This window comes from Salvia splendens, chromosome 15 (assembly GCF_004379255.2).
Source record: "Salvia splendens isolate huo1 chromosome 15, SspV2, whole genome shotgun sequence".
NCBI classification, from domain to species: domain Eukaryota; kingdom Viridiplantae; phylum Streptophyta; class Magnoliopsida; order Lamiales; family Lamiaceae; genus Salvia; species Salvia splendens.
Window position 1 is genome coordinate 1989416 of NC_056046.1, and position 15837 is coordinate 2005252.

The window sequence follows — 15837 nt, forward strand, 5'->3', positions numbered from 1 at the left end:
ATAAAAGCGCGGCAATTATGTGGGGCCCATCCACAACTGTCCAATGTCAAGTGTGTTATTTTCCCTTCCAATGCCAGCCAAAATACCAACTAATTTAAATTATTCAGTTAAAACTAATAAATATAACTATTCATGTTAGCATATTCCCCACAAATAAAATATTTTCACAAAATAATGATTTTTATCCGGAATTTCCCACTTTTTTTTTTTGTATATCTACGCAAAAGGGCAACTATATATTCCATACTTCACATGGTCCAGTTGTCTACATCTTTTTTTTCTTGGACTAACAATGACAATTATCCAAAGTAAACGAAATATATCATTATACTACATTATTAGTTTATTAGAATGTAAATGCAGAATTTAATTATTTTGACTCATGTCTTTGAGTACTTTTGGTGATTGTTAGCACTAATTTGAGATAAATACAAGAATATGTTATATCTTCATATCTCCTTCTAAAAAGAAGATTTTTTTTGTACTAGAATTATTTTAAGTTTTAAATTAGTAGAAAATAAAAAAACAGGTCACATTGAAATAAACTAATCATTATAGTATTCAGGTCCAGTTAATAAATAGTTCATTAAAGTATGAATGCAAGCATAGATCATGCTTAATTAAACAGTGATTTAATTTAATTTAATTCTACACAGCTAAGTAAATCCACCTGGAATAATCATCATCAAATCAAAGTCCAATGATAATATATTAAATTTATTTGACAGATTAATCAAAAAGTGAAATTATCTTTCCATTAAAACAAACAATCTCAAGGTTACTTGTTCACTACAAAAAATATTAAAGAAAGTAGTTCAGCAAAGACTAATATAATATCCTCTCTCACTCGTGGCAGTCACTTTCTCTCTTTTTACACTTTCTTGCTGTTGCAGTTATCAGTCAGTAATCACTTTGCCCCTTATTTTCAGCCCAAAAAACAAACAAAAACCCAAAACAGGGGAAATTGCTAAGCTCACACCTCCTGTCTCCTTCCTCTTTCTCTCACTCCCTCTATCAAATCATCATTCTCCATTCATAATCTTATCGCTGGATGCCATTTTGTTGTAGCTGTCATTTGTAGCTGACAAAATTCAGCCAAGATTCGATTTTGGTGCCCAATTCCACTCAAAAGATCCCATCTTTTTTGTTGGGCATTCATTAAGATTTGGATATCTGCCGCAGAAGCAAATGGGTCGTCACAAAGCTTCAATCTTGATTGTTTTTCTTCATCTACTACTCCTCAAAATTAAAGCTTTTGCTGCAGCAGAGAATTATCCATCCCCTTTAAATTGCACAGACACAACTCGCTTATGCACATCGTTTCTAGCCTTCAAGCCCACGCCGCAGCAGACGCTGCCAGTGATTCTGAGCATGTTTGATGTGTTGCAAGAAGATGTAACCGTGGAAGGAAATGGGAGGGACTACGTTTTCATCAAAAAGAACTGTTCTTGCGCTTTGGGGCTGCGTAAGTACTTGAGCAACACAACTTTTACGGTGAGAAAGAATAACGGCTCTGTTTATGGTCTAGTGAGGGAATCCTATGATGGGTTGGCCTATTTTCCCTCGAATATCACTAGGGCGGCGAGGACAGGCTCTGTGGTGTCGCTGAGGCTGATGTGTGGCTGCTCGAGTGGGCTGTGGAATTATCTGATGAGCTATGTGATGCAAGAGGGGGATAGTGTGGAGTCTCTGGCTAGCAGATTTGGAGTTAGTATGGATAGTATTGAGAGTGTTAATGAGATTGCTAATCCTGATAATGTCACTGTTGGAGCTCTCTATTACATACCCCTGAATTCTGGTATGTTTTTGGAGTTTCTTGCTGTTTTAGTGAAATCATTGGTGTTTTGTGTTTTGGTGGATTCTTGTTTTGAGTGGCACTTGGTGTTATTGATGTTTGTTTATGTATTGTTCTCAGCAGACAACAGTTAGGTTTGTAAAGTTTCTGAACTTAGTATGTTAAAAGAAGAAAGATTATGTTTTTTGTCGAGATTGAAGTGAGATTTATGTTGCTTTTGTGTGATTGATGATGAAGTCGAGTGTAGGCTTGTCAATTGGAGCAAAAAAGGTTTGGTGGTGTGGTTTGGTATGCTATCTAGGTAGATTAAATTAGGTTAAATTTCTAGTTCAATACGAAGGTCATGAAGTTACACGATGTCGTCTGAAAGGAGCAATGATTTGCTTTCTGATTCTAATTTTAGAGTTGGATTGAGGTATGATTCTTGACTTTGATTTGGGCCACTGAGATTTGGGTGGTGCTATCAAATTAAGACTTGAAATGCTGTTGCTAGCTGGTTCGTAGGAGCTAATAGAGTGATTGATGGTCTATATCGTACTGTGCAAATCTCGAACTATGCACTTGAGAAGGTCCTCCTCGAATGACTGTGATAGTGATACCAATTTTTATGATCTGGTAGTCCGCTGTCAGCTATATGGACAATTATGAGGGAGTGAGCACTAACTCGAATAACAAGTTTCGTGGAACTGACTTTCCATTCTGACTTTGATTACAACCACATTTCAGTTCCTGGTGAACCTTATCCTGTAAAGAATGACACTACCGCGGCTCCTGCTCCAGCTCCATCTGTTGATGACATTGTAGGTATGTAACTTTCCTCTGCAGATGTGCTCAACATTTTTGATAGCTTCAGTAACGTACGTGATTTGCAATCTCGTCGATTTAAATTATCTAAAAGACTGAACGCATATCTCATAAATGTATAGTCTAATGTTCATGGCAGGAGATCAGGTGAACAAAAAGAGTCACATACCTTATTGGTGGATCATTGGAAGTCTGGCTGTTGGTTTGGCTCTTATTATCGTGGTGGTGCTTCTTTTCGTCTGCTTGAGATCATCGGGCTGTTGCAGGGGAACCCAAGGAAGCCAAGCAAAAGACTCGGATGGGAAGAGCTCTCACAAATTTCAGATTCTGCGAAACACAAGTTTCTGCTGTGCTTCAGGAAGGCCGGTATGTGGCAAATCCGGAGACTTCCAGCGGCCTAATGGGGAATCTAGCAATCGGCATATGAACATCCCCACAGGTATAAACATCAGACCTTCCGAATTTAAGTCACGTTTCGGGATGCAACTGTGTCAATATGAATTGTATGACTAATTGCTGACTACTATTTCACTTGAATTAGCATAACTCCTTAACTAATCCTCATGAGCAAACTGTTGCTACGCTTCTTTAATAGTTTCGACTTGTAATAATCGAATTCTCAGCTAGGAAGTGATGTTTATGGCATAAATGAAACCCAACTATCAGATAATGAAGCTTTGTGTATGTGGTGCTTGCTTTCTCCAGTTATAGGAACCGATGTATTTGAGGTGGAGAAGCCGTTAGTTTTCACGTACGAAGATATTCTGTCTGCAACAGACGGCTTTTCTGAATCTAATCTCCTGGGACATGGAACATACGGCTCCGTGTATTATGGCCTACTAAAGCAGGACCAGGTCTGCTACGCTTTCGAGTTTGCTAATGATGATATCGAACATCTGATAAATTTCATGAACAGAGTAAACATGCTTGAAATTTCAGGAAGTTGCTGTTAAAAAGATGACTGCTACGAAGACGAAAGAATTCATGGCAGAGATGAAAGTTCTATGCAAAGTTCATCATACAAATTTGGTAATTCTGATCACTGTTCTCTGTCCTGCCTTTCCAAGATAAACGTAATGTTCTTCGAAAAAGGTAGTTGACTGTTTATTTTTTCTATTTCCAAAGGTAGAATTAATCGGTTACACAGCTAGCGGTGAAGATCTCTTTCTCATATACGAATATGCTCAAAAGGGTTCACTTAAAAGTCACCTGCACGACCCTCAAAACAAAGGTGAGCTTCTTTAAAAATGTGTGTATCGTATATTGTTGATCCCTTTTTCGCGATCGTAAGGGAGATCACTGTAAAAATGCACTTTGGTTCTCTCATTTGATGTTAAAATGTTTATTCGTGATTTTCGATAGGCCATACATCACTATCGTGGATAATGAGACTGCAAATAGCACTCGATGCTGCTAGAGGCCTGGAGTACATACACGAGCACACTAAACCTCACTATGTGCATCGTGATATCAAAACAAGCAATATTTTACTCGATGGGAGCTTTAGAGCAAAGGTTCTTCACCTATTCTGCATCAAGCGTATGCTTGCTGATAGCCAGCGCGTTCTGTTATTTCAGCTGATTGATTTTACTCGTTGTAGATATCAGATTTCGGATTGGCCAAGCTCGTTGCAACAGCAAATGATGGGGAAGAGTCCGTCACCAGAGTTGTCGGAACATATGGCTATCTAGCTCCCGAGTAAGTAGCAATGCCACATAAGTATTCGCGTTTCCCTCTATTTCTAGACGATGATTTCACTCTCTGGCTCGTATAGGTACATGAGGGATGGCCTCGCAACGACTAAAAGCGATGTTTATGCGTTCGGTGTGGTGCTCTTCGAGATGGTGTCCGGAAAGGAGGCCATGACAAGGAGTGCTGAGAGGCGCTCGTTAGTATCCATTGTAAGTCGCTTTGTCCACACAAAAAAATTGTCATATTTGCTCAAGTTTCTCTGATTTCGCGCGCTGAAATCTCAGATGGTGGCAGCGATGAGGAACTCGCCCGACTCCATGACCATGGCAAGCCTGAAGGATCATGTCGATCCTAACTTCATGGATCTGTATCCGCACGACTGTCTTTTCAAGGTAGGTTTACGTTGCGTGCTAGGTTTCTGACGTGATTATGAACATGTTTTGAGCAACTTGTGTTAATTACTGTCCAGTTGGCGATTTTGGCGAAGCAATGCGTTGAAGAGGACCCCATTTTGAGGCCGGACATGAAGCAGGTGGTGATATCGCTTTCGCAGATACTGTTGTCCTCGGTCGAGTGGGAAGCGACTCTTGCCGGCAACAGCCAGGTGTTCAGTGGTCTGGTTCAAGGAAGATAGAAAGTGTATCAACAACTGCAAAAACTGCCAGTTTTGGTGTCTGTCTAAAGATGATCAATTCATCTGTGTTTACTGTGGAGTTTTGTGTGTATAGAAGCATAGATTTATTTTTAGTGTGTGTTGAGGTTACTTCTATTATTTTTTTCGTCACTTGCTATATAGTGGAGTACTAGTAAGTACTAACTTATTTTTTGGATAGATCTGTGAGAGTTTGAAGCTATGTATGCACTCAAGGCTTCCTTCATTCTTGAAGAAAACTCTTATTGCTGGTACATTTGTATTACAATAGTAGGAATTTACAAAACATAAAATAAAATACTACTCCATGATAGGGACTCAATTCCTACCTCAGTTGGGGTATATAGACTAAATGAGCCCTCCCTTCTAACATGCTAGTTTTTCGTGCTGAGTTCCCCTGTTTGGTATGGATTGATTGATTGAATGAATACAAGAGCTACTTGTAGAGTGAGGCTAATATCCTACGTGGTGGGGTGAATGGTTTTCGAGAGTGAAGAACTGCAAGATTATCAACCAGTAATATGTCCCCTTTCTGCCACGTAACATAAATGCTTTCTTCTTCCATGATTTTCAGACAGTCATGGATTACATTTTCCGGCAAAGGGCTTCCGTCGCCAAAGCTCACCCCCATCTTCTCGGAATCGTTGCGGTCGCCCCCCTCCGCGGTGTAAGCAGCCGCCATGGAGTTGAACCATGTCTTGCGCGGCCTTGTTTCGTCCCATTTGATGCCCGGGGCGGGCCCCATTATCATCTTCACGCCTTTCTCCGTCCATTCCAGCTTCGTGTTTAACTTTGCTGCCCTGTTAGAAATGGTATGGGATTTTCTGTTACATTTTACGTGTTCGAGATTATAGTACTAAGTTGTTTTGTGAGCAGGGGCAGAACAAATGTTGAACTCTTTCTTCTTTTGTGCTTAAAAAATAATGGAATTCCAAATTAATAAAGGAGAATAGATTCATTCTAATTGAGGGAGTGACGCATAATGATTGTGCGTCGTTCTTAATGATACGCACAACCCTTATGCGTCGTTCTTTAACGACGCACAATGATTATGCGTCGCTTAACGACGCATAATGGTTATGCGTCATTAAAGAACGACGCATAATGGTTATGCGTCGTTAAGGCGGCTTTTAACGCCCTCCAGGCAGACGCAGCTCACAGAACGACCTTTCACACACTTTCATTTCCTCTCTCGGCGATTTCCGGCGTTTTCAGGCGATTTCCGGCGATTTCTCCATAAGATCCGGTAATTTGTTAATCAATTTAGCTACATTCATCATTATTCATGTTTATTGTGCTTTCATTTGTTAGTTTTACCCAATTTATACAAATTAGGGCTTGTATGAAAAATGTCCCTAATTGTCGTTGTTTTAAATGTTTTTTATGCAGAAATCATGCAAGTATTTGTGAGTTTGTATTGGGGTGGTAGAGTAGTTCAACTACCACATATGAGTATTGGTTATGAACCACCTCGTCCGAGGAGCTCCATCATATTAAATTCAGGTGTTTCCTATTTTGAATTGGTAGCAATGATCTGTGATGCGATGAGAATAGATATGAACCAACACACAATTGAATTATTATGGAGACAATGTATAGTCTTTGCTTCCGGTATGGGTTATACATGTTCTGTGATTTGCAATGATGACAGTGTGATGTTTATGTTCAACAATGCTCAAAATTCAAGTGGGTGTATTGAATTATTTGTTGAGTATTCACCGGTGAGGAGTGCAGAAATCCCACCAGTTGTTGATTATGGTATTGAATCATTTGCGAGGTTTGAACAAATGAGTTTTGACTGTGGTATTGGATCATCTGCGAGGGTGGACCAAATGAGCTTGGATCATAGTATGAATGAGCAGAGAGATGTTGTAGATGTTGTAGATGTTGTTGATGTTGGTGTTGGATTGAATGATGAGGTAGATGTTGCAGATGATCTTGATGAACCAAGGCCACTATCTGAGACAGAGCCAGACCCCGATCTCAGTGATGGTGATGGTGATGGTGCTGATGATGACGGTGGTAGTTCTGATGATGAGATAGTACCATGTAAACCTGTTATGCAAGGTGAACAACCACTTCCGGAATACAATCCTAGTGGGTTTAGTCACGGCCAGTGAAAACACTCCCGTCTGCTCTCAAACCCCACAGGCTTTGCACATCCTGTAAGGTTACAATAACCTCACCAACTGGAAGGTGGAAACAGTGTGTCTCAGGCCTCCAGCGCTCGATCAAGGCAATTATTAGCTCATTGTCCATCCTCATCGGCCTTCCACATTGAACAACGCCTCTGAACCCCCATACATCAAGCCAATACATCACATTTTCATGTATTGGCAATGCCCAAACCTTACTCTCCGTCCTACGAACTCTCAACACATTTGTTGTGCCATTCGCCAACAAATAGGCTGAAATGTGTTCGTTCTGATGAAACAATAGTGATGGATCCTCAGGTCCATAACATAATTGTTGTTCGGAACTTGCAGATGCCATCTACTTCAAAACATTCACCCAAGATTCAATTTTTTTCATAACACCTCAACAATCTAACTAAATTGCAACTTAGGTGTGCAATATATGCATATGAAATACCCAAATTACATAAAATCGCCCACCAAAAGGGGCACAATTACAAAACTTAATCAATTGCTTCAATTGCTCCTACCCATTCAATGATATGCATATTAAATACCCAAATTACGGAAAATCGACCAACAAATCCAACAATTTCATCATAAACCCTAATTTTGCTAAATTAAATCCATATGAAATACACAAATTACGGATATTCGACCAAAAATTCCATCAATTTCATCATAACCCATAATTTCATCATAATCCCTAATTATATGCAACAAAACAACAAAAATATACCAAAAATCCATCAATTTAATCAAAAACCCTACTTTTACTAAATTACGGAAAATCTGCCCAAATTAAACATTAAAGGATGCATTTAGCCAAATTGAAGAATAATTACCGTAATATGGTTGCAAAATGGTGGAAAATCACCGGATTTTGCTCGGATACGTCGGAAATCGCCCGATTTAGTCGCTTGGTTCTGCCTTCTGCCTTTCGTTTCTGGCTGGTTCTGCCTTCTGCCCGATTTAAAACTCAACGAACGACGCATAACAAATATGCGTCGCTAATTAACGACGCATAAGAGTTATGCGTCGATAATGAAAGACGCACAATGGTTATGCGTCACTAACTAACGACGCATAAGCATTTTGCATCGATAAAGAAAGACGCATAAGAGTTATGCGTCTTTAACAAAAAGACGCACAATGGTTATGCGTCACTAATTAACGACGCATAAGAGTTATGCGTCATTAGCTAACGACGCATAACCATTATGCATCTTTCTGTTAGTGACGCATAACCATTATGCGTCACTCCCTGAGGTGGAATACAAGTAATGCTCTTCATTAGAATGGAATTCAACTAATGACCTTTACCAAAAAAGAATTGATCCAACAAATGTTCTTCTCTATCAGGTTGTGCGACTATTTTATGATAAGCTAGGAGTAAGATAGAAAATGAAAAGAAAAATTTTAATCATAATTTTTGGATAACTTCCGGTCAATCTTATAATTTTTTAAAAAAATAACTAATTAAATTATAAATTTTATACATTTCTCAATTGTCTCATTTTATTGAAGAAAATTGTACATTTTAGTTGACTTTAATTAATATTTATTGTAGATAAATAGATTCTATATAAAATTAATTAATATCTTACTAACTCCTAGTCTACTTAATTGTTGAATTAATTAATCTCTGACTAACTCCTAATCTACTTATTGTAGTTGATTGTGGCTTTACTTAAGCTCCGATTGAAAATTTTCATTTCTATATATATTGAATACTATGATTTATTTATCCGCATACAATTATATAATGTATTTTTGGATTATTTGTATGTAAATGCACTATTTTCGATCCTTTCTTATTTTTCTACCATTTTTAAAGAAATTAATACATAAAAGCTTGACAATTTTTAATGGATAAATAAATAAGATTTGCTTTTAACAAGAATCTAACTGAGATTGAAATATTAAAGATTAGCTTTGAAGCTTAGTTATATGCTATTTGCGCATTAAAACAAACATCGTTTAACATTTAGTATGTATTTATATATTAAAAGCACATGTCCAAAAACTCAGAATATTGAAAGTTTGTGAATTTATGTACAACTAATTTTTATTATTCATATTATGACAGTGCTAATTTAAGTTGAGCAAAAATATAGTATGTATGAAAGCTGAAATTGGAAAATGAAGCAATTGGAAATGATGCTAATCTTAGGGTGTAATATACCTTTGTTGAGCCACAATCTTATCTTCAGTGTGAAACATAGATTTCCAGCCACGGCCAAGGGCAGATGAATTATCGTCTTCTTCATCCGCGAATATTGTATATATCAATCCCAATTTCTCTAATTTTTCGACGAAATCTGGGTATTTTTCTTTCATTTTTTCGTACACAATATGGCTTAGAAGTATTGGAGTTTCTCCCCCGAAAGCCGCTTCTTCTTCGCAGAAGAAAAACAATTTTCGAGGATACGACGACACCTGGAAAATAACCACGTACACACCCTTCATCAGTATATATTGTAGAAAAAATAAATAAAGAAATGAATGATGCAGTTCCAACAGACGACATAAATTGAAAAAGTCAAAGTCTTGGAATGGCTTGAACTGCATCAGCTAAGACTTTGACTTTTTCAGTTTCTTATGAAACTGAATCAATTATAGCAAAGAGGACATATGATCACATGGGACATTTCATGATGGAAATGGATTTTCCGGTGAGGTGGGGCGTCGTTCGCCGTGTAAACCCGTCTGACTACTTTAGTCCTAGTGGAGGGGCCGCCGACATATGGCAGCTCCTCATAGCCGAAGGCTTCAACGACGTCGTTGAAGTCGGCAGCTGTGGCTGTAGCATCGAAGCCACGAAATAGAATGGCGCATTGTCTCTGCAGAAGAGACTCCAGCAGACTCTTCTGCTCCTTGACAGCTGCCGGCAAAGTACATGTCCGCATTGCCGGAGATAATACGGCCGGAAAAGTTATTCCGCCGTATTTTCTCTGAAATGGGGTTTCTACTGTAGTGAATTTTGCGGCCATGTTTTTCTTTTCCTTGAGTTTTGCCCCACTGTATTCACAAGCTCAACCAATTTTTCGACACCTTTAAATTTGGTAGCCAAAATAGAAATCCTATGATTTAGGATTTTATATTTTTTTTTCATGTGGTTTAAAAAGTCACACGACCAGCAGCCAAATAATCATGATGATGTGCCAAAAAGTTGGCCATATGAAATTTACTAGTACATGTTTTTGTCAATATTCATTTATTAAGTTAGATTTAAACATGTGTCTTGTATAAGAAAATGCTGATAGAAAATAGGTTGAAAAAATGTAATAGAAAACAGGTTAGAAAAAATTAATGAAATGTGAATCCTACTTTTATATATTAATTTTATAATAAAACATGAGTGATAATAAGTTAGTGGAATATGAGATCCACTACTAAAAATGATAAAAGTGAAAGTATGACAAATTTTTAAGAACGGACGAAAATAGAAATAAGTGACAAATTTTCAAGGACGAATGGAGTATTAGGCTTAAAAATTAAGAGCATCCGCATCGGTGCTATTAGCTAAGAGTAGGAGCTCTTGCCGACGGCACGGCCATGCTCTTAGCTAAGAGCACCGTCGTGCCAAAGAGCAGCATGGTGGGCTCTGATTCGCCAACGGAATTTTCGTTGGAATTTTCTTCTTTTTTTAAAAAAATAAAAAATAATCCCAAAAGTTAAATACAAATATTTTTGGATTCCCAAAAATATAGTTGTTTTATTACCATATTTGCTTTTATTTTATTTTATTTAATTTTTTAATCCCAAAATCATCTGTAAATACACACATTCATCATCCATTTTTTACATCAAATTATCTCTCACTCATACCTTTCTCATATTTTTTCATACAACTCACCTACATCTTCCTCTCTCACTCAAACACTCTAAATTCAAAAATGGATCTTAATCAAATACATTTGGGCGAAATTCGGCCACGAGTAGTGAGTTTTTTAATTTTATGAATTTAATTATGTAATTTTTAATTTTTTGGATTTTAATTATGTAATTTTTAATTTTTTAGTAATTTGTAATAGTATTTCGGGTATTTTTAATGCATTTTAATATTATGGAAATGTTTTTAGTAATTGAAGTATTTAAATTGAATAATAGAATGGTGTGACCCTTGAACATGCTCTTGCGGAAGAGCATGAATGTGGGAGTTGTGCTCTTGCGGAAGAGCAGAAAGTAAAAAATGAAAAAAAGTGGATCCGTGCCCACATCCATGCTCTTTGGCAAGAGCATGAATGTGGATGCTCTAATACGATGCCAGCCCCACCAGTTTTAATAAATGTAAAGAAAAATGGGTTGAATAAGTTAGTGGAAGATAAGTCTACTTATATACTCCCTCCGTCCCCTAATAGGAGTCGCTCTTTGACCGGGCACGAGTTTTAAGAAATGTAGAGAAAAGTTGGTTGAAAAAGTTAGTGGAATGTGAGACCCACATTTTTATATGAGTTTTATAATAAAATGTGAGTGGAGTGAGTTAGTGGAATGTGGGGCCTACTACCATTTATGGTAAAAATGAAGAGTGACTCTTAATGGGGGACGACCCAAAATAGAAATTAGCGACTCTTATTCGGGGACGGAGGGAGTACTATAATATTATACTAAAATGTGAGTGAAATAAGTTTGTGGAATATGAGGCTACAACCATTTATGATAAAAGTGAAATACGATTCTTAATGGGAGACAGACGGAAATGATAAAATAAGACTCTTATTGAGAGATAGAAGGAGTAAATTTTAGTGGACGGACCAAAATGATAAAAGTCAACTATTTTTTTTAGAAGGCGGAAGTTTGTTACCAATTGATTGAAGATGCATGAGCTAGTTGCATAGTGCAGCTAAAATCCTACGTGGAGGGGTGAATGGTTTCCTCGAGTGAAGAACTACAAGATTATCAATCATCAAAAGGTCCCCTTTCTTCCATGGAATATCAATGCTTTCCTCTTCCATGATTTTCATACAATCATGCATTATACTTTCCGGCAAAGGGTTTCCGTCGCCAAAACTCACTCCCGTCTTCTTGGGATCGTTCCGGTCGCCCCCCTCCGCCATTTAAGCAGCTACAATGGAGTTGAACCATATCTTGCGATGCGGCCTTGTTTCATCCCGTTTGATTCCCGGGATGGGCCCCACTGTCATTTTCACTCCTTTCTCCGTCCATTTCAGAATTACCTTTAGCTTTGCTGCCCCTTATGAAATTGTACGACATTTTCTGTTACATTTTACGTACTACTCTTTCCGTTTCCAAATAGTATGAGCATTTTATTTGAAATGAATGGGTCTTACCTAATTAGAGAGAAGAGTTTTTAAAATTAGAAAGTTCATACTTTTCAGGGACAGAGTAGAGTGGGCAGTATCTATTGGTTATTTCATTAGTGTGTCCCGATTTAGAGGTTAATAGTAGGTTATTAACTTATGAGTACGAAATAATTGAGCCCAATTGGCTTATTGATGGGCCGAATAACTGTAGGCCCAATTAGTTTCAGGTCCAACCACTTCCTATAAAAGGCACAATTTTACAATAATGATTATTCATTCTATAAGATTATCTGTTTGATAAGAAAGAAAGGCGGAACATGAGAAGATATGTAAAACAAGATAAGAAATAATGGCTTAATGTCAAAATATGCAGAGATAAGAATTTTTCGTTGTTGTTTGATAGAAAAGAAATCATCTAAATTTTGTTGTAGTATTAAGTAACATTGGCTTAACTTGACAAATTGGCATAAACATGGTTAAAGTTATAATTTTGGCAAGATTGAGGCGGACCCTTGTCTTTTGTAGGACTTTGAGTTAAGCTTAAATATGATATCAAACAATTAGAAATGTCCACATATAATTGTCTATCTTGATATTACTATGTTATCAAAGTACAGATTTAGCTAGGACAAACCTTTGTTGAGTGGTTCGAAACATAGATTTCCAGCCACGACCGACGGCAGATGAATTATCGTCCTCTCCCTCTAAAAATCTTGTGTATATCAATCCCAATTCCTCAACTTTTTCAACAAAATCCAGGAATTTCTCTTTCATCCTCTCATATACAATATGGCTTAGAAGTATTGCCGTTTCTCCCCCGGAAGCCGCTTCTTCTTCGCAGAAGAAAAACAATTTCCGAGGGTACAACGGCAGCTGCAACAGCCACGTACACTTTTCTTCAATACGAAAAAGTAGTCTTAACAGTAGTCGACACAAGTTTCACCGAGAAATTTACCATAAACAGATATATACGGAGTAATAATTTTGGTTAACAAACCACATTGAAAAAACATGACTATTTTTTATAGACGAAATTGGAATTAATATAGTGGAAAAAGAAAAACAAGTTAATTAGAGTAAGGATATAGTACGATCACATGTGCTATTTCATGATGGAAGTGGATTTTCCGGTGAGACGGGGAGTCGTTGGCCGTGATAAAGTGTCCGACTACTTTAGTCCGGGGAGTGGGGCCGCCGACATACGGCAGCTCCTCGTAGCCGAAGGCTTCAACGACGTCGTTGAAGTCAGCGGCTGTAGAATCGAAGCCACGCAATAGAATGGCGCCGTGTCTCTGCAGGAGAGACTCGAGCAAACTCTTCTCCTTCTTGACGGCTGCCGGCATTCCCGGAGATAATACCGCCGGAAAAGTTTCTCCGGTGAATTTTCTCTGAAATGGGGTTTTCACTCTAGTGAATAAGTATTTTGCAGCCATCTGTTTTATTTCCTTTGAGTTTTGGCTCACTTATTTCAAAAATATATATATATATAGCTCGATGCCTCCATCAATTTTTGTGGCTCATTTATTTTTGAATTCTTATATTCCAGCCGGCAACTTAATAAATTATACTCCTAATAATGTGCTAAAATCGATCAGGTTAGACTTGAAAAAATGAATCTACTATCACTATGTACTGTTTTTTGTTGATATTGAACGAGTTAGATTAGTGTCTAAGCCAAAATAATATAATACGAGTTGTTGCCAGAACCCGCGGATCAAGATGGTGCATAGGTCGGCTGAACCAACCCAATATTTTAAAATGTTTTTTTATGCGGAGTAAATTTTAGGATTTTCTTTATTTTAGCAACAACCACCATAAAAAAAATTCGACCATCTAAACGCCTCGTACCATCGATGCATTTGATGTATTAGCAAGAATCGATTGTATTATTGTAACTCCCTAAAACTTATTTTCTGTTATATTTTACTTATTGATTATTGGTTACTGTATTTATTATTGATGGGCCGAATAAATGAAGCCCAATTTGGCTTAGAGCGTCCACAACGGTGGACGGACGGCGTCCGTCCGTCCGTGCCGCTGGCAAGGACGAGCTCCGCCGCCACTGCGCTCTTGCTGCTGGCACGGACGTGCTCGCACGTCCGTGCCAGCGGCAAGAGCACGAGGCGTCGACGTGGCATGCTCTGATTGACGCGTTGATTTATCATTTTTTTATTATTATTTTTTAAAAATCGAAAAAATCTGAAAATTTCAAAATTAATAAAAAAAATATTTTCCCACTTCCTAATAAAATATATCCATTTTTTCCACACTTTTAATTTATTTTTTTCATTATTTTTACCCCAAAATTCATACTTTCATCTATAAATAGTCTCATTTCAAACACAAAAAAATGACACTATACAAAACAACTCTCTCAATCTCAAATTTTAGGATTTTAATTATGTAATTTTTAATTTTTAGGAGTCTAATTATGTAATTTTTAATTTGTAGTATTTTAATTATGTAATTTTTAATTTTTAGGATTTTAATTATGTCGTTTTTATTTTATTTGTCATTTGTAATATTATTTAGGTTTTTTTAATGAATTTTAATATTATGGAAATGTTTTTGTTTAATTGAATTTTGCTCGTCCTTGCGGAAGAGCACAACTGTAGGTGTTGTGCTCTTGCCAGAGAACAGACAGAAAAAGTTGGTCCGGGCCCACAACCTTGCTCGCTGGCAAGAGCACGATTGTGGATGCTCTTATTGATGGACCGAATATATATAAATAATAATAAAAAAAAGACATGCATCATTATTTGCGTTTAATTCAGTAAATGGTGCGTAAGCAAAGCCCATCGAAGAAGAAAGAGTGTTTTGGGCCGAATGCCCCCGCCATCTTCAACCGCCGATAACGCCTATTTTCGGTAGATTTCTCTAGTGATTTCTTCAATCTGCATCTTCCAACTACAGAGAGGTTTCTAACTGCGGTATGTGTGAATGTAAAATGTGATTATGATGGATTTAATTATAATGTTAGCATTCCAATTGTTATTTCTTCTATCTGTCACAAATTAGACGGTTTTGTTTTTCTAGAATTGTGCTGATGAATTGGTCATAAATCTCATTTTGCTGGCTGATTCACTTTGTGCTTGATGGCAAAAACAAATGAACTGAAGATGAATTAGCAGGAGACGAATATTGTTCCTTTTAATTTCTTCTGTGTATCTGTTTTACGTGATGCAGTTGATTGTGAATCAGAGCTTGTCTTATCACTCTGTTGTTCTTCAGATTTACAATTCAGATTTAAAATAGCTTCATCTGCCACTCACAAGTACTTTAGTTAAGCCTTAAACTCGTCCCATCCCATTTGTTCTGGTGTATCTGTTTCTAGTTGTTTAGTTTCAATGAAAGGTTGTCTCTGTTTACTCATTGGTTTGAGTGAGCTGATATGCTTTGAATAATAAATTTATTAGATCCATCCAGCTATTTTAAGTTTTAGAGTCTGATATTGAAGGGGGGTTGATTTCATCAGCATTTTTGTTTGATGAA

The 15837-nt window shown here is 37.3% G+C and overlaps 2 protein-coding genes, 1 long non-coding RNA gene and 1 pseudogene across 7 annotated transcripts; 2 read left to right on the plus strand and 2 right to left on the minus strand.

Moving 5' to 3' along the window:
* Positions 1–897: 897 nt before the first annotated feature.
* Positions 898–5197, plus strand: LOC121768511 (lysM domain receptor-like kinase 3). Its single transcript, XM_042165043.1, has 11 exons — positions 898–1798; positions 2522–2599; positions 2739–3038; positions 3305–3453; positions 3539–3628; positions 3725–3830; positions 3962–4113; positions 4200–4297; positions 4374–4500; positions 4576–4683; positions 4761–5197. Exons 1-11 carry the CDS (start codon positions 1189–1191, stop codon positions 4923–4925), a joined length of 1983 nt encoding a protein of 660 aa, XP_042020977.1. The 5' UTR covers positions 898–1188; the 3' UTR covers positions 4926–5197.
* Positions 5198–5314: 117 nt separating this feature from the next.
* LOC121768512 (clavaminate synthase-like protein At3g21360) lies at positions 5315–10129 on the minus strand. 5 transcript variants are annotated; one of them, XR_006043385.1, is made up of 3 exons: positions 9721–10129; positions 7924–9517; positions 5315–5743 (listed from the first exon to the last, which is right to left on the minus strand). XR_006043385.1 is itself a non-coding variant. In XM_042165046.1 (3 exons), the coding sequence occupies exons 1-3, from the start codon at positions 10069–10071 to the stop codon at positions 8336–8338; spliced, it is 612 nt and encodes a 203-aa protein (XP_042020980.1). In that variant the 5' UTR covers positions 10072–10129; the 3' UTR covers positions 8302–8335. The 5 variants fall into 5 exon arrangements, 2 of the variants coding, with proteins under 2 accessions (XP_042020979.1, XP_042020980.1); XR_006043386.1 differs by lacking the exon at positions 5315–5743 and adding an exon at positions 7138–7436; XR_006043384.1 differs by lacking the exon at positions 5315–5743 and adding an exon at positions 7138–7439.
* A 1778-nt stretch (positions 10130–11907) lies between these two features.
* LOC121768614 lies at positions 11908–13688 on the minus strand (annotated as a pseudogene).
* A 1436-nt stretch (positions 13689–15124) lies between these two features.
* On the plus strand, positions 15125–15499 carry LOC121769236. The gene is made up of 2 exons (XR_006043522.1): positions 15125–15275; positions 15382–15499. It is a non-coding gene; the product is annotated as an uncharacterized LOC121769236 (long non-coding RNA).
* The last annotated feature ends 338 nt before the right edge of the window (positions 15500–15837 follow it).